We start from the raw sequence: 17,927 nt of genomic DNA, 5'->3' as shown, positions 1-17,927 counted from the left end.
GCATTAATTAGTTACATTAAGGGCTTATAAATCAGTCCCTCCTTGTACAAGAAAATTGGCTTTCTTCTGAGGAAAGCCCCTGCCCAGTAGTATGCTGGTAAATGTTTAATGTCTGGCTCTGAGGGGTGACAGAAGGGCCTGATTTATGATTGTGTGTTTTCTTGATGTAAATACTTACACCATATAATAGATTTTTAGCTACCAGTATGATCTCACTAGATGCAGAGTTGGAAAGAGAAGTTCAATAGCATACTGCTATACGGAACGCCTACCATACAGACACAATGGATAGCACACGTAACAGTACAATGCGGTAAAATAATCAGAAAGGGCTAAGTTTTTTATTTAATTTAAAATTTATACAATTAATTTTAAACAAAGGCTAGGTTTAACAACGGGCTCGCAGAATTTGTAGAAATGTAATGGTGAACTCTCCCCAGCTGGTACTAGCCAGCTCCTGACCTCTGCCTCCATCCACTATTCCTCATCCAGATAAAAAGCACGTGCATAGAAGAGAAGCTAGGAATCCAAGCACAAGAAATTCAATTTAAACATAAGGATGACTTTCCTAACGGAAAAAAATTCCAGTCGCAGAGATATTTAAGAATCAAGAAGAGAGTCTTCAGTATTGAAGAATTCTGCTTAGTCCTGCCATGGTGCTGAAGACAGTTCTAGATCATTTCTCAAGGACTCCTCAAATCGAAGATATATTACCTTTCATAAACTAGCACTTGCAAGAGTTCCCTCATCAAGAATTTATATTTTAAATACAAATTGAAAAAGAGTTGCACTAATGAGAATTTTATATTTCCTGTTATCTTAATTATGATCAGTTACAGCTGGTTATCAGTACAGGAAACAAAACCTGAGTATAGAGCATTCTTCTTCGTACCTTAATTAACCGATTTAACCAATCAACCTCTATCGCCTAGGGCTTCCCACATGCAAGTACTTATTATATTACATATTAATCAATAGCGAAGTACAGCCATGACTCTAATTACTGGAATAGAGAGAAACCATCAGAAATATATTTACGACTTATCATCATATCCATTGACATCACATCTCTTACGAGAATCTGATAGCAAAAATCCTATTCCAATACCTCTTGTTAATAAAGGAACCGGGTGTTCATAGTAAAGCATTCATAATGCAAGTATGTGTGAGGGGAGTGCAGTGAAAAAACTCAAACACTTAATTCTACTTTATAATTCTGAAATACAATCAATCAGGAAAACCATTCTAAAAGAATTGTCCTCAATGCAGAAAAGAAAAAAGGAACAAGATCATTAACACCGCCATGATCTTGCCCTGGTTCCCTTCACAAGGGACCATCGAATTCTGATCATCAGAGTCCTCGTCAGTACTTCTGACCCTTGTTACCCACTGGGCCCTCACCCTTATATCTTTGTGAATAGGTAGATGTTTTTCCTCCAAATCAAGGAACTGGGGATTCTCTCACCAGCACCGAACACAACAGTAACCTACTAGTTCAAAAGTTTCACTTTCCTATGGCATCAAGTAAAGATGCGATACTTCCACAAGAACTGTTAATGCCCATGTTAAAATATATGTTCTCCAATTCCCTACCTAGAGCGTAAGACAAAAATATGTTCTTTTAAAGGGATTTAGGGCCTGTGTCCCATTTTATTTTAGTATCTTTGCAAAATGTACCAAATTAAAAATGTAAATTAGTTTGTGCAATGTGTCATTTGTTTGTACTACCATTTAACTGGCATTTTGAATAATAATCATTGATAGAGTGTTATCTTTTGGTCTAATGTTATATTCTGTTGTAAATGTATGAAGATTCACACACATTAATACCAATTAGTGTTAATGGGGATTAAAAGCATGAATTTTTGATGCACCCAAGGAAGAAGATCCACTTGAACATTATCAAATATTTGCCAAATAATCTCCCTAAAACTGACGTTCAGAACACCTTCAAAATTATGTTTGGAAAGTCTCACCTTTTAACGTTGAAATTACCTACAAGTGTAACATAAAAAGTATTACAAGAAAATCAAAATAAGCAATTAAAAAATAATCATTTGCAGTTTTTTTTCACCATCTCATTGCTGTCAAAACTACAAGAAAACCTAACTTGCCCATGAGTCAGCTTTCCTTTCAAAACAATTAATATATTGGGCACCTGGTGGCTCAGTGGTTGAGCGGCTGCCTTTGGCTCAGGGCGTGATCTCAGGGTCCTGGGATAGAGTCCCACATTGTGCTCCCTGCAGGGAACCTGCTTCTCCCTCTGCCTATGTCTCTGCCTCTCTCTCTCTCTCTCTCTGTGTCTCTCATGAATAAATAAATAAAATCTTTTAAAAAATTAATATATTTATTCTCCTATTCCATATCATCTCCACAATGACATTAGGCAGCTAATTCTAAAAATGCCAAAATAAAGGCTCCCAATTTTGCAGCCCCATGCCAGGGCTCCCCTTGTGGCAAGCAGAACAAGTGCCAGATTTCAGCTCAACACAGAGCACTCGTCTGTGCAGTGCACAAAACCTCTACCTTAGATTAAGGTCCTGCTCTTCCCAATACACCCTGCTTCATAGCCCCCTGGACACTTCAATCTTGCTGGTCATCTGTCTGCTCCATTTTTTTCTTCCCAGCACTCTTATTGTTCCATTTGGACACTGGGGCCTTGGGAGAAAGGAAGGTACATTCTTCTATTGTTTGTCATCTTGTTTTTAAAAGCCCTCAAATTTTATGTTTTCTGTCTGTTTTCTGTTTTCATCTTTAATAAGTAATTGTTATTAAGTACTTGAAATCCTGTTATTTTAAGCAAAACATACTCCATCCGACAAAAACAAGTGCTTAAGAAAACAGTCAAAATATACATATATAGATCTGTTCTATATTTTGCTCACTCGTGCAAACTCTTGTCAAGAAAGTATGCAAAGTTTATATTAATGTGCATTTTGTCTCTAATACCCAAATCGTAAGTAATATTAAGCCAAAATTTCTTATGTTGAAAGCATTTGAAATTCTTCCTTATATAATCTGGATAATTGTTCAAATTCTTCCTATATGCCCAAAACATACATTGAAAAATCTGTGACAGAATGGTGAAAAATATGAACAAAGTAGTTCATGTTTTTAAAGTAGAAAGCACTAATGAAGTTCTGGGGATAGAAAGTAATTTATTTCTCAAAATCTTATGATAAGGATTATCCTCTTCGGAGAAAACAAAACAAAAAAAGAAATCTAGGCAAAACAAAAATCCACACAGAAGTGACCAGAATGAAAATGATTTATTAAAATTGGGGAAAATTTCTAAAAAATCAATACGACTTGACATTTTGTGAAGAATAAAATAACACAGGTATATCAAATACTCCCATTTGGTGCACTTTGCTCATTTCCATTATCTCAGAGGTTTTACAACTTTGAGTCCTGTTTCTGGTTCTATTCTCATCTATCCTTATTTTCTCTTTCTCTCTCTCCTCTTCCCCCTCTCCCTCCCCCCTCTCCTTCCCTCACTCCCTCTAGCTCCCCTCTCCCTCTCCCTTTCCTGATCTTATCTAGGGCTTTAAATACCAATATTGTTCATGATTCTCAATTCTGAATATTTGGTTCAGTCTTACTCTCTGAGTTCCAAGCTCATAAACCTTACAGTTACTTGGCCTTAGGTATCAGAATCTCAAAGTGTCTAAAACCGAACCTTTATGGCTCTAGACAAAAACTTCTGCTCCACCTCCACCCCCATAACACCCAATTCTCTTACTTTCAGTAAAAACGCCAATTATATATATTCTGTTATACAAGATGTGTAGATCAGTGAGTCCTAGGCTTCCTATCTCCTAAAGCATGTCTCAAGTCCATCTTCTCTCCATCTGTTCTGTTATGACATGTGCCTGACTCGCATTATCTCTAGCTCAGAATAACAGAAGAGCATCCTGTCTCCCATTTCCTCTGGTTTCCCTCTAATCCGTACTCAGAAGTGAGAGTATTTTGAAATGTAAGTCAGATGATGGCATGACTCTATTTAAAATGCTCCAATGGATCCACTTTGCTCCGTAGACAAAGTCAGGTATCACAACATGTGGCCAATGCCATCTGACAGCACTCACTCTCTCATACTGCACTCTAGCCACAGTGGACTCCTGCATATCTAGAGACATATCACGCTCTTTTAAAACTGGAGACCTTGCTCATTTGGTTTCCTCTGCTGAGAATGGTTCCCCTCTCTTTGCATGACTGACTCCTGGTCATTCTTTCAGACTTAGCTCCCAAATACTGGGAAGTCGTCCTGACCACCCCATCGAAATGATACAATTTTCTTCTCCTTAATGACATTTTAACAACATCTGTGATTAGATCATCTTTGTGTACATATCTATTGACAGCCCCTCAGCCCTCAGATATAATTCATACTGCTACACTCAGTGCTGAGGGACTCTGTGAATATTTGTTGAACGTTGTTGATTATTTCAAGTACAGGAAGCATGCAACAGTGTAAACAGTGCAGACTCAAATCTGAACCCTGGTTTCACCTGTATGGCTCTGGGCATGTTACTCAAATTCTCTTTGTCTTAATTTCTGAATCTCTAAAATGATTGGTTGTGAGAATGATATGATTTCATAGACATAAAGTGGCTAAAACAATGCCTGGCACATTAAAAAAATTCAATATAGTTTAGCTATTCATTTATGCATTAATTTATTCTCCAAATATTTACTGAGTGCTTACCCTTTGTAGGGTATAGTGGAAGATTCTGTGAGTAAATCAAAGTCTTTGTCCTTTGTGCTCTTAAAATCCAGTAAAAGAATTAGCACACATACAAAGAGACAAAAACAAAGAAACGTGTGATTAATGTCCTAAGGGGGGAAAAAAAAGGGGATCAGTATTAGTTTGCTAGGGTTGTAGTGATACAATACCAGTAACTGAGTGACTTAAGCCACAGAAATTATATGGTTTCATAGTTCTGGAGGCTAGATTATACAGAGACTAGACTAATATCAAGGTTTTGGCAGGGTCGTTTCTTCTGAGGGTCAGGGGAGAGAATCTGTTCCATGCCTCTGTTCTAGCTTCTGGTGGTTTGCTGGCAAACTTTGGCTTGTAGAACCATCACCCAACCTCTGCCTTCCTCGTCATATGGCATTCTTCCTGTGTGCATACCTGTGTCCAAATGTCTCCTCTACATAAGGACACCAGCCATATGGATTAGGTGGGCATCCTACTCCAATATGACCTCATCTAACTACATCTGCAATGACCGCTTTTCCAAATAAGATCAAATTCTAAATTACCAGAGGTGAAGACTTCAAAATAAGAATTTTTTTTTGGGGGGGGGCACAATTTAACCTATAACAAGACCGTAAGAATAGAATATTTCCCAGGCAAATTCAATACTCAGAATGTATACTTCAATAGCAGCTATAAATGGATCTGGATTTTCTAAAAAAAAAAAAAAAATCGCTAATGCAGAATATTGTAAGGATTTTAACAGCAACCATGTTATAACTCAAGTCTCATTATTAGCCGTAATTTGATTTCCCTAACCTTTCCTAAGTTTCATAAGATGAACCAGAGTTTTTCAATATAGAAAAAGAATGGAAACTAACTGATTAAGAGTTATATTTCACAGGAGAAAAGAAAAAGCTAATAAAATGAAAAACATGTTAGAACAAAAGTATCAGTATATCCATATAGTAAATAAACATATCTATGCATCCACTGCTAAATACAAGGCCAGATGAGTGCTATATTTCACAAAACTAAGTTTAAAGCATGTTAGCACAACTACACCATCATCATTTGGACACCTCTCAATACCTTATACCTCAGCATCACTGTGTCACTGGTGATGACAAGATAGCTTGAATGTGGCATGGAGGGGAAGTTAACTTGGTTCTCACTGTGAGGAAAAAAACAACACTAGTTTTAAGTTGAGAATATGTTCTCTAAAATAAAAACATACAGCCTATGAATGTGTTCAAAGCTGTGTGTTTTCTATGAATCTTCTACAAGTGTCTGTTATGACAGATATGTAAAGTAAAAGTTTTGAATTTTGTTCCTGACTGATGACTGATTATTAGGCCTAAAAGGCATATGGATGTCACCTTTCCATAAGGTGATGCAAGGAGCAATAAATCTCCTCTGGTAATACAACATCCAGAGACAAAAATTCTGTTGACTGTGTCTTTAAGTCACCTCTGTGATATCAAGAAAATGTCTTAAGCTCTGTGGGAACAGGCTCTGCCAACCTAATAAGTTCAACACTTCACTAGGGCGACTCTAAGGAGATGGCTCTGAAGCGGCTCATGGAGTCAATTTTAGACTTTAAGAAATGCAATTAAGACTTCTTTAAATGTGTTAATTAAAAATAATTTACTAAGAGCATATAATCAGGTGTTCCTTTTTATTTTTAGATTACGCATACATGATAACAGAATACACATTATTCTAAAACAAGCAAAATGAAAAGTATCCTTACAAAAAATATTTTTAAAACTTCTTAGGTGACTTGATGAGTCTGTTACACAGTGGTGAATTGCTTTTTCAGAAAGGATTTACTTTGCACAGTCTTCTATGGATGTACGTTCAGGCTTTTCAATTTATCTTTAAATTCACGTAGCAGAATTAAGAACATGAATATAAAATCTGGGGCAAACACACAAATTCGCTCAGGGGTAGAAGCATGGAGAAAAAGGAATGATGGGACATGGCCAAGAGAAAGAAGGAAACAGAAAGACTGAGATTTTGCAAAGCAAAGCTCACCTAAATATACGAGCCAGTAAATGAGTTCCCTCCAATTCTTATTCCCAACCTGATGTTTCACTCTGGAGTGGGGTTTGGAGGAAATGTGAATGAGATAATAAAAACCTTCCCTTGTTTCTTTAACTTTTAGAAGGAGCTAATGTGCCATCTTTTAATGACCTGCACAGTTACTCCTAGTCATTAGCATGTAGATTCTTTTCAGCAAATGTGTTTTCCACATGCCATTCCCCTCTCAACACCCACTCGTATTTACTGCTTCATAACCTCCAACTTCCAACAGTTGGTGGGAGCACAAAAAAAAAAAAAAAAAAAGAAAGAAAGAAAGAAAGAAAAAAAAACATGAAAGGGAAAAAAAATGACAGCTGGCTTCAGTGGAAACAACACTAGATCTTTTTACCCGGTTTTTACCGGTTTTACCCTGTAATATGTTGGAATAGGCTTATACTGGCTCAGAGAGTCAGTTACATTTTTATGATTTTGTGAGCCAGTTGTTAAATAGAGCCACTATTAACAATTAAATCATATAAACTTCAATGTAAGTAAATAATAGTAAAAGAGAGGTACTAGATATTCAAAATGCATCCCTTCCTGTTTTACTGTTTTACTTTCACCATGCTTTTGAGGTTATTTATGCCTATTCTATCTGTACGCTAGAAAAATATGTAATGGTATACTTCAAACTGGCCAAGGTGGGAATATTTGCACCAAAGAAATTGGCAAATGCTAAAAATCAGGGTGTAACTCTGTTCCGTTGATTATCTAGGCTTAGGAAGGCCATGGAGAGTGTTTTCTAATAATACATATTGAACCTACAATGTGTCCAGTCATTATCCTGTCAATAGCACACACAAAAAATTGAGGAAATTTTCCAGCATGCGAAAATGATTACCTTATTCAGCAAAGAATCTGCTGAAGGAGGAGGTCATTGAGAGGACGGGACTGCCAGGTGACCCTTAAGCTGGACCAAGACTTATTCAAGCCTCTTTACTCCTTCCCCTGTCCTTGGAACATATGAACGTGGGAGTCATTTCAAGGATAGAGCCTTAAGAAAGCAATGTGCTGTTCAGACCATCAAGATGATATACATGAGTGAACCCAGTTAAGGAGTCTGTTTAAACTTTTAAGATTCTAGTAGGCAGGGGCAGCGATCTACTCATCTTGCAGCAACTTGGTATGTAAACTATCTTGCTTATGAAATCTGCCACCTACCAATCTGGAGTGGCCTGCCTCTTTCTTCAGGCCCTCCTTGCTTTCCATGTATGGGAGGCCCAGTTTTGAATTTCACCCCAGAGGCTTCTGAGATTGTGAGCCAATGTCACATCACTGATAGAGTGAAATTCCAGTACTGGCTTCCTTGTTTCACTCTCCTAGTACTTGTCAAAATAAATAAAAACATCATTCAGCATTCATGTCAGAGGTATAGAAGCAAGCGTTTACCAAATTCAACAAAAAGCTTCTGCCAGCATTATACCGGCGATATAAAATTCACAGTAAAGGACATATATTATTAATTATTATTTGTCAAGTGAGTGCTACACGTTCTTTAAATACATTAGACATAATGTATTATATAGTATCATAATGTAATAATATATGTAATATAATATATACTTGTTTTGTTTGAGATCTGATCATTAAAGGTTTACCATCACCCCTGTCTCTACCAGGGGAACACCACTGATTTGGAAAGTTGTTTAATTAACTCTGTGAGTATCACCTTCCTCATCTCCCACCCAGTGACATGGGTGCCTTCCTCAGAGGATAATTCTAGGAGTAAAATAAAATAGTTTATGCTAAAATCCTGCATGGATTGCAAATGTTAATTACTATCAAACATTCAGCAAATACATTTCAGCTCCTAATATGAGCCCTCTTAAGAATTCTCAAGGTTTCCAAAGATGAATAATATTTAATCCTTATCCTCAGGTTGCTTACAGTCTAGAGATGAGAGATATAGGTAAATAAAATAATTTAAGATGATGAGATGTGATCCAACAGAGGAAAAAAGCAAAGTGCTATGCAATTCAAGGAAAAGAAGTGATTGATTTTTACCTGGAGCACCAGGGAAGACTTCATAGAGAAGACAGAATAATGAGATAAGTTTTGAAGAGTAATTTGCATTTGTATCAATTGAGGTGGTGTGTGTGGACAGTGGAGGCATTCCAGGCTGAGAGATGAAACACCAACCACACTATCATCACAAATATTACAATACCAACTTAGGAAATCACAACTGTTATTGATAAATCCACCACATCAAAAACCCTTATGTGTAATTTCCGTGTACAACAGAAAGAATTATGCCATTATACATTGTCCAATCCAGCGTGCCTAATGACATACTTGCATATTCAGGAGTTGACTAAATATTCGGTGTTTTCACTTTATAAGCCACGTTCATTTCTAATAACCAAAATGTAAATTATCCTATGACCTTCCTTAGTGAAAGAAAACATTCACATGCAGGTGAATTTTAAAATTATTTTTCAAGAAATTCTGTATAATGTGTCCTATTTTACAGGACAGAAGGGACTGTCTCATAGACATAAAGAAAACTTGCCACTGATTGCAACTCTATAAATACAGAAATTATGAACATAGTATGTAAACAATGAAGGGCACGTCTGAAGTGAGGTTTTCATGGGAGAGTGGAACACTGATGCAAGAGGAGAGGGACGCCTTTTAATACATTCATGGGAACCAGGACTAACTATTCAAGAAGGAGCATTGTTTCATCTCCCAGTTAATGAGTTTGCAAGAGTTGACATTACCGGGTAAAGTTCACCGGAAAGCTTTTCCCCTTGCTAGTCAAAATGCGCCAGGTAATGTCTGTGACTTTGAAAAACAAACAACACTTCGAAGATCGCTTGCCAGGGCATCCACAGAATTTAAGTGTAAAAAGAGATGTCTATGACCCTCTCACACACTAAAGGCTAACACGATGGGTCTGCAGCCTTGACCTCAAGTGACTACAAGAGAACACGGGGCCCGGCTAGGTCCCAATGGGACGTACCTTAGAAAAGCGTCCCCCCCACCCCGACAGGAGAGCCTCTCCCTTCTTTACTCTGGATCTCTCACCTCCCGGTACGTGCACCGCCTCGGCAAGCCACCGTGCTCCTTCTCTCCCTGATGACAAATGTCAGTCTGTCGCTGTGAACATGCAACATTTCAGCAAAATCTAAAGGGACACTGGAAGCGCTGGGGCTGGAACACCCTGTTCGAAACTACGCTGCCAGCCCAGCCCTCCTTCCTGGAGACCCAAGGATCCTCGCAAACCTCCGAGGGTGAGCATCACCCAGTCTTAACTACGAGTTAAAGCTGTTTCCGTCTCCGCAGAAGCTGAGCACTCGCACGCGCCTTCTATTAAACAACGTTACCGGGAATCCTCCCGCGGAGAAAGAGCCCACGAGCCCCGGGGAAACTTGAGCGGGCAGGCGGGGGGGCTCGGCCGGCGGCCCGACCCAGGGGCGGGGACGGCTCGCTCCCTCTCCCGAGCGCGGGCAGCCGCCCCCGGACCTCCGGGCGACGCCCGCTGGCTGCGCCGTGACCCCCGGAGCGCGGGGCCAAGGCGGGGACCGCGCCCTCCCGCCGGGCGAGGGCGGCGGGCTGTGCGCCCGGGCGCGGGGCGGCGGGGCGGGAGGGGGCCGGGGGGGGCCGGGGGGGGCCGGGGGGGGGCGGCCGGCCCACGCGCCCGCCCCGCGCCGGGAGGTGCGGCCCGAGGGTCGGCGGAGGGTGGGCGGAGGGGCCGGGGCTGGGGCGCGCGGGGCACTCACCAGCTGCAGCGCGCAGAGGCAGATGAGCGAGCAGCGCCCGGTGCAGCAGCCCATGGTGCCGGCGGCGTCCAAGCGGCGCGCGCGGGGAGAGGTGTGCGTCCTCCGCCGCCGCTGCCGACTCCGGAGCAGCCCCCGCCCGGAGCTCGCCCGGCCCGGCCCGGCCCCGGCTCGCCCGCCCCCGGCCGCCGCTCGCCGCTCGCCGCTCGCCGCTCGCCGCTCTCGGGGTCCGGGCTGGCGCTCGCCGCCTTTGTTGGTTTCCCGGGCGGGCAGAGGTCAGCCCGGCGCGCTCGCCCCGCGCGTCTGGCGGGGTCCCTGCCTCCCACGGTGCGGGCTGCTTCTCGGGGAGGGGGAGCCGGGCGGGGCGGGCGGAAGGGAGGCTACAGATGGCGAGTGGGTGGAAGTCTGCTCCGGGGAGGGGAGGATGAGGTGGGCGTCTGGAAAGTGCGGTGGGCCGGCGGGGCGGGGCGGGGCGGGGGCGCTGGGAGGCGAGGAATGAAGGGAGCGCCCCGGGGGAGGCTCGGCCTGTCTGCTTAGGAGTCTCTGGAGGGAGAGGCGGGGGGCGAGAGAGGATGAGGATGAGGATGAGGATGAGGATGAATACGAATGAGCGTGAGTCGGGGCGGCTGCCGCGGCGGCGGCTGGAGCCCCTCGGCGGCCGCTGTAACTGGGGAGGCCGGGCTGGGGGCTGGGGGCGGGGGCGATCCGAGGCGTGTGTCCGGGAGAGGACTGCGTTTCGCTGAGCGGCCCCAGAGGTGGCGACGGTGGGAGCCGGGAGGGCTCGGGGTCCGGGGAAGCGGGTCCCGGGAGCGGGCGGGCGGGCGTTGCGCTGCGCTGCGCTGCGCTGGCGGGTCCCCTCCGCGGCGCGGGGAGCGCAGCCGCGCGGGGCCGGGGCCGGGGCCGGGGCCGGGGCCCGGGTCGCTCCTGCCGCCGCAGTCGGCTTGCCCCGAGGGCGCCCGGGAGCCAAAGTTGGACCGCGTGGGTCCTGCTGGAGGCGAGGCGGCGGCGGCGGCGGCGGCGAGAGCGCGGGCTCGGAGCGCAGGGGGCAGCCGGGACGCCGGGCGGGGAGCTGCCTCCGGGTTCCCAGCCCAGGCGCTTTGGAGCTGTCGCCAGGCAGGAGAGAGGAGGCGCGGCAGAGGACCGCGCGCGGCTGTTTCTAGGAACGGAGGAGATGTCCGGGAGGACGATAGGACTCCTCCGCGGGGGAAATTAAATGGTTTGAGAAGGGCTTGGAAACAAGACCTCGTCCCGCAGAGTTAAAATCCCGGACCAACTCCCCACGAATCCCGGGGAGCCTCTCTTGCTCCGGCTCACCCGACACCGGAGCGCAGGAGGTCTGCAGAGGATCAGAGTTCATCAGGGCCCAAAGTCAAATTTCACGGGCACGTTGGCTGTACCTGGTAGAACTAGGCAAGTGGCTCGAGCACGCTGGAGGAGCGGAGAGCAAGCCTCGGGCCATTTGTCACAGAAGAGGCTTCCTTCAGAACTTGGCACAGAAACCCCGTTTCTAACCTACTGCTGCCCTCCTGGGTCCTTGGTGGGAGGTTAGCAGGAAAAGGATGCGGTCTTTGCATGTTTAAAACATGCGCTCTACACTTGGAAACTCTGCTCAGGTCATTCCTTCAGGCACTGAAGGGAGTTGGGGTTTTTGTTGTTGTTGTTGTTGTTGTTGTTTTGCAATTAACTGCCTTTTTTTCTGAACTGTTCCTCCAGGACCTATGTTTATGACTGAAAACAGCTACAGCTCCCAGAAAAATCTTTCCATGGTAACTTTGAAATTGTAGTAGGGACACATAATAACCTCAGGATTTGGGTCAATAAAAAGGCCAAAAGCATTCATTGTTTAGTTTCCACTTCTGTCCATTATCACAGAGAAGGGGAAAATGAATGGAATCAGAAGCCTTTGTTGTTGACCCAGTCTTTTAAGACATCAAGCCATCAAGGATCAGCATTTCTTTTATACGCAATAAATGGAACCACCATGAGATTTATGATGAATGAAAATAGGGGACAATGGACCCTGGCATGTAAATAATTTAGCATATTTTAGACGATGGTGCAGAAGATTTCAGGCATCAACCCCTCCAAAAGCTGTAGGAGGCAGCTGAAGAAGGTAAAGACATGATCAAGTCTATCTACAACTTCCAAAAATTATCACACCCTCTTCATCTCTGGAGATTGTGATGGATGATGATAATAAACATGATGACTCTTCCTTCTCTCCACATTTCATATGTTTACCTAAATATACATTTTTTTTAGTCATCATTTTATTTACTTACTGAGGAAGCATGAAATGTGCAGCTAACTGGATCCTTGCCAGGCACCAGACACCAGTCTAAGTGCTTTATGAGTATTCACTTACTTAATCCTCGCAAGAGCCTAGGAGATTGGTGTACCATCTTGAGCATCTCCAGCAAAAAGATGTGGAAATGGGAACAGGGAGTCTCATGGCTACTGACCAGATGAACAGCAAGGCAAAGCCAGGTAATCTGACTCAAGAGCTCCTTGATTTATGCACTCACCGTTGCCTCTGAAACTTAGGACCCAAGTAACACCTGCACTGGAGCCAACTGCTCTCTAGGAAATAGGAATAGTAATTTGTATTGATTTTACCCTCCAGAGTCAATGCCACCCATGCAGGTACCAAGACAGTCTTCCTGTACTTTTCCCTCTCCAACTGCCCCCTCTACTGATGGACCCAGCCTTTCTTCCTTGAATCATTTAAGACAGTTAAAATGCATTTGGCTTTCAAAGACAGGAAGAGGGAAGGAGCAAAGATAAGACAATGCTAGTAACAAGTCTAGAAACTGTGTGAAGTCTCTGTAGTTTCTTACTCGCATTTTCTAAATTAACTGCCTCATGAACTAAAAATCTTCCTCCCTTCCTTCATTTCATTCCTTCCTCAATCCCACCCTCCAATATGTCATACTTGCTTCATTTCCACATTGCTTGTTATGTCAAGGGCCATGCTGGTTGTCAGGTTTGCAAAGATAAGTGATATACTCCTTCACTTCCCCTTAAGGGCTTGGTATGGGAAGGGAAAGCAGAGGAGTAAATGGAGTAGAGCCCACTCTGAGAAAAGTTAGCACTGAGTGCTGTCACTGTGTTTTCTTTCTGTGAGGGTAAGGGAGGGTTTAAAAGAAGAATTGCCTGTCTCTTGGGTGGGGGAGAAGGAGACAGTAGCCAAAGACTGAACAATGGAAAGGGTGAGGCTTAGAGAGGATGGTGGATAAGCTGATTGAGGAGGGAATGATAATCTAAGTAGAACAGCTGATCCAGTGTGGGGTTGGTTATGCCACTTCCTAGCTATAGAATCTCAGAGAAGTCAGTCAGTTTCCATTAGTCTACCTTGCCTATGTAAGTGGGTATGATGGTATGACTTGCCCACAGGACTAAGCCTTATGTTGTTCTTTATTTTCCATCCACATGTGTCTTGTACCTTCGCCTCACGCAGGTCTCAGGCTCATGTCACGTCTCAGAGAGGCCTCACTGACCACACTGTCTGAAATAACACTCCAGTCACTCAATTGCGTTTTTATCCAAAACAGTGATTGGTTTACTTTATAATTTCCTGCCTCTTCTACTCAAAAATAATGTTAATTTATAATAATGCATATATTTAGCATCATACTTCCCACATCGTGTATACGTGTATATTTATACACACATAAATATAGTATATATAGTAAGTACTAAACATATGTGTATATACATACATATAGGATATTCTAGTCTATGTTTTTTTCTTTCATTTTTTTCTCAGTTTCTTTCTTTTTTAAAAAAAGATTTTATTTATTTATTCATGAGACACACAGAGAGAGGCAGAGGGAGAAGCAGGCTCCATGCAGGGAGCCTGATGCGGGACTCAACCCCAGGACTCTAGGATCACACCCTGGCTGAAGGCAGCTCTAAACCACTGAGCCACCCGGGCTGCCCTTTTTTCTCAGTTTCTTAGTAAAATCCCCCCCTTTTTAATTTTTTTTAATTTACTTAAGTAATCTCTACACCCAATGTGGGGTTCAAATTCACGAGATCAAGAGTTCCATGCTCTTCTGACTGAGCCAGCCAGGGAGATGCCCCTAATAAAATTCCTTTTGGGAGACTACCCTCATCTTCCTTAAAGTCCAGAGAGAATCAAATCATCTATACCAAGAGTAAGAGGATTGAGTGGGAGGGAGCACATCTAGAGACCAGACCTGGAAGTGCAGTTTTCTAAATTTCATAGGACTTTCAAACACAGTCGTCCCTTGAACAACACAAGGGTTGGGCACTGACCCCTTACACAGTCAAAAATCCAAGTACAACTTTTTAAAAGATATATTTATTTATTTGAGAGAGAAAGCAGAATTGGGCAATAGGGGGAAGGAGCAGAGGGAGAGAATCTTCAAGCAGACTCCACGTTGAGCTCGGAGCCTGTCGGGGCTTGATCCCAGGACACATGAGATCATGACTTGTGCCAAAAGCAAGAATCAGATGCTTAACCAACTGAGCCACCAAGGCACCCCAGTTTTTGACTAATAGCTCACTGTTGATCAGAAGCCTCTAACAGCAAGAACACTGTTATCAGAAGTGATAACATAAATAGTTGGTTAACAAATATATTGTATGTGATATATACTATATACTTACAATGAACTAAGCTAGAGAAAAGAAAATGTCATTAAGAAAATCATGAGGAGAAAATACACTGACAGTACTATACTGTAAAGAATCTGAGTGTAAGCAGTTCCCTATAGTTGAAACCTGTGTTGTTCAAGGGTCAACTGTATTAGGACTGGAGATCTGAGCTCGAAGGAATAAATGTGCTTCCTTAATTTTTTCTCTTTCTTTCTTTCTTTCTTTCTTTCTTTCTTTCTTTCTTTCTTTCTTTCTTTCTTTCTTTCTTTCTTTCTTTCTTTCTTTCTTTCTTTCTTTCTTTCTTTCTTTCTTTTTGTCTTCTAGTTCAGCATTTTGTTTGAATGGCCGCTCAGTTGGAGCAAAAATCAAGTTTACACTGAAACAAAATTGGAGACACGCGTGTGGAGAGTTTGAAGCATGGCTGTGAAGGCTTCAGTACATCTGTGTGCTGCCCAACGCCTGTGGAGTTAGAAGTGATTCGTGTTATGCATAGCAGTGAATGTGCCAGAATGTTTGGGGGCAAGGGGAGAGGTGGCAGTTATCATTTCAATATTCCTTTTCTCCCTGAGGAGAGAGACACTTCCTGCTACTGTAAGCACTTTACATCACAGCATTTAAAAGTGATCCCCCAAGGCCTGTTTTATTGGGAGGTGAAGTGAGAAAGAAGTGGGAGATGGATATATGGTATGGGAGTTTTGAAGGCCACTGCAAAGCCTGAAGGATGCACGAATTATGAAAGAGAAAGAATAAGGAAATTCTTTTGTATATTTTGCTTCAAGAAATGTTGGTAATAACCAGTTTTAAAATGTGAATGGGATAACCAAGCAACATCTTTTTAATTTGTTTGGGTAAAAAAATAAGCCTCAATTAATATTTATCTATCATAACTCTTCAGCGGTCGAACAACACTGATTGTGTTGTTGCTATTATCATAATTAGTATTGCAGTGCATTTAGAGTTTTTCTAATGTCATGCGCTGAGCAGCCCCAACTGACACCGACAAATTCAAGCTTTTCTCACCATTTAATCTACTGCTGAGTATTGGCAACTATTGTTGACTTCTATGCAACAAACATTGCTGTGTGCCTCTTATGTCAGAGTCCTCAAATTGGAGACAAACACTTCCTTCCTACTATTAACATTTGCTCCCCTGCCCTCTGTTTTTCTCAAGGTTCTAGAAGATCAGATCAGAATTTTCTGCACAGTGACTTAGCTAGACCCCCAACAATTGACAGTAACAAAGGAAGAGGAAAGGTAGCATAACTCTAAGTAAAAAGAAAACATTAATACTGAGTCTTAGTTGAATCCTGACACCACCACCATGTTTCTGTACATATGTGTATTGATACATCTATCAATCTGCCTATATATCTTGGATTGCATTAAGTGTTCCAAATTAAAGAGAACACTTTTATTTTTTTCTCCCAGTTTTAAGCCCATTGCAGTACCGTATATGGAGAGAATACGTCTCTAAAATAATGAACCCTTAGAGTCTCCTCAACTCTGTTTTAAGGATCAGTCTCATATTATTGTATAATGCTTATGTATGATGGTAACACTGAGGAAAATATATGAGATCTCTCTGATTTACTTTGGCACCTTTTTGTAAGCTAAGACTATTCCAAAATAAATCATTAAAAACAAGAAACAATCACATAAAATGTGTTACACATGTAAAGCAGGCATATAGAGTACTGAACAAGTTGTCCGTCAGAAATATAAAACCTAACATAAAGTACATTGTCTCATGCTAATGTAGAGCGAATTCTTTTTTAGAAATATATGAATGATGGTTTTTTTATTTGTCCATGGTAATTTAATATGCATATAAAATCCCTCAAAATTATACCAGTGCACATAAATATATATTTGTGTTATTTTTTAAATCAGTGATACAAGCTTACAATTCACATTGAACCAGCTTTTGCTTTTTCCCATGCATTTTTATTTAAGAAATCTAGACATTTTTAAACAATAAAGATAGTACAATCAGATAGTTTGCCTTTATTTTCTGAATGGCAAAATAAGAAAATATAATAGGTAGAGAGCAAAAATGAATAGTCATTAGTAAGATCGCTGTGATATTCTGAGGCAGTCTTGAAAATTAGGAATGGCATTCAAGGCCAATTAGCATAGATTCCGTCTGCATTCACTAGGTCCCAAATGTGCCCTCAGTAAGGCCATGGTCTCATGTAAAGAGATGCAAATCACCACGGAAGAAAAAACCTAAAATAAAAAAAAAAAAAAATTACCAGAGGAGGTCACATTTTATTATACAGTGTCCTTTTCTTTCAGATTTGCCTAGAATGATTTCCACAGTTTGTGTATACTGAGCAGTGGTAAGGAACTGACAGATTTTGAGTACAGGTGGAAACATAGTTCAATTTTTAATGTGAGTCATATATAAAAATAAATTGATTAAAATTAAAAGTAGAAGTCCAATTCGTGGTCATAAACAACCTTGAATACCTGCAAACAGGTCCTCAGCTTTGTGGCCATATCATTGGTGCTGGGACAGAGTGGGAAATGCACAAAGGTAATTTCCCCAAGCAGTACATCTAGTTTAGAAAAAGCCTTGTTAAGACGGCATCCAATAGGGGTTTAGAAGAGGCGCTCTGGCTGTCTCATTCCCATCCTTTTGCTCCTACCATTTCAGTGCACATGGCTCCAATTTCCTCCTGGCAGTGCCAATACTTCACATTCAGAGCAGTCTGCAGTTCTGGAAACATCACCTCCCAAGAGCAACTCTGGAATGCCAAACGTTAGGAGTTGGTATGTAAAGACCTTAGCTGCCTGGG

At 42.2% G+C, this 17,927-nt stretch overlaps 1 protein-coding gene and 1 long non-coding RNA gene across 3 annotated transcripts in view; one reads left to right on the top strand and one right to left on the bottom strand.

Moving 5' to 3' along the window:
- The window catches only part of NKAIN3 (sodium/potassium transporting ATPase interacting 3), a 614,368-nt gene extending 603,720 nt beyond the window's left edge, over window positions 1-10,648 (bottom strand). For both annotated transcript variants that reach the window (XM_038579381.1, XM_038579382.1), the window contains exon 1: window positions 10,513-10,648. In XM_038579381.1, the coding sequence (XP_038435309.1) occupies window positions 10,513-10,566 (54 nt within the window). In that variant the 5' untranslated portion in view covers window positions 10,567-10,648. The remainder of the gene's footprint in view (window positions 1-10,512) is intronic.
- Window positions 10,649-10,991: 343 nt separating this feature from the next.
- On the top strand, window positions 10,992-17,123 carry LOC102153406. Its single transcript, XR_005380994.1, has 3 exons — window positions 10,992-11,121; window positions 12,223-12,996; window positions 15,454-17,123. It is a non-coding gene; the product is annotated as an uncharacterized LOC102153406 (long non-coding RNA).
- The last annotated feature ends 804 nt before the right edge of the window (window positions 17,124-17,927 follow it).

The sequence above is a fragment of the Canis lupus genome, chromosome 29, assembly GCF_011100685.1.
Source record: "Canis lupus familiaris isolate Mischka breed German Shepherd chromosome 29, alternate assembly UU_Cfam_GSD_1.0, whole genome shotgun sequence".
Lineage (NCBI taxonomy): Eukaryota > Metazoa > Chordata > Mammalia > Carnivora > Canidae > Canis > Canis lupus.
The sequence above is the reverse complement of the archived record's forward strand: the minus strand, read 5'-3'. Positions and strand labels throughout refer to the sequence as shown.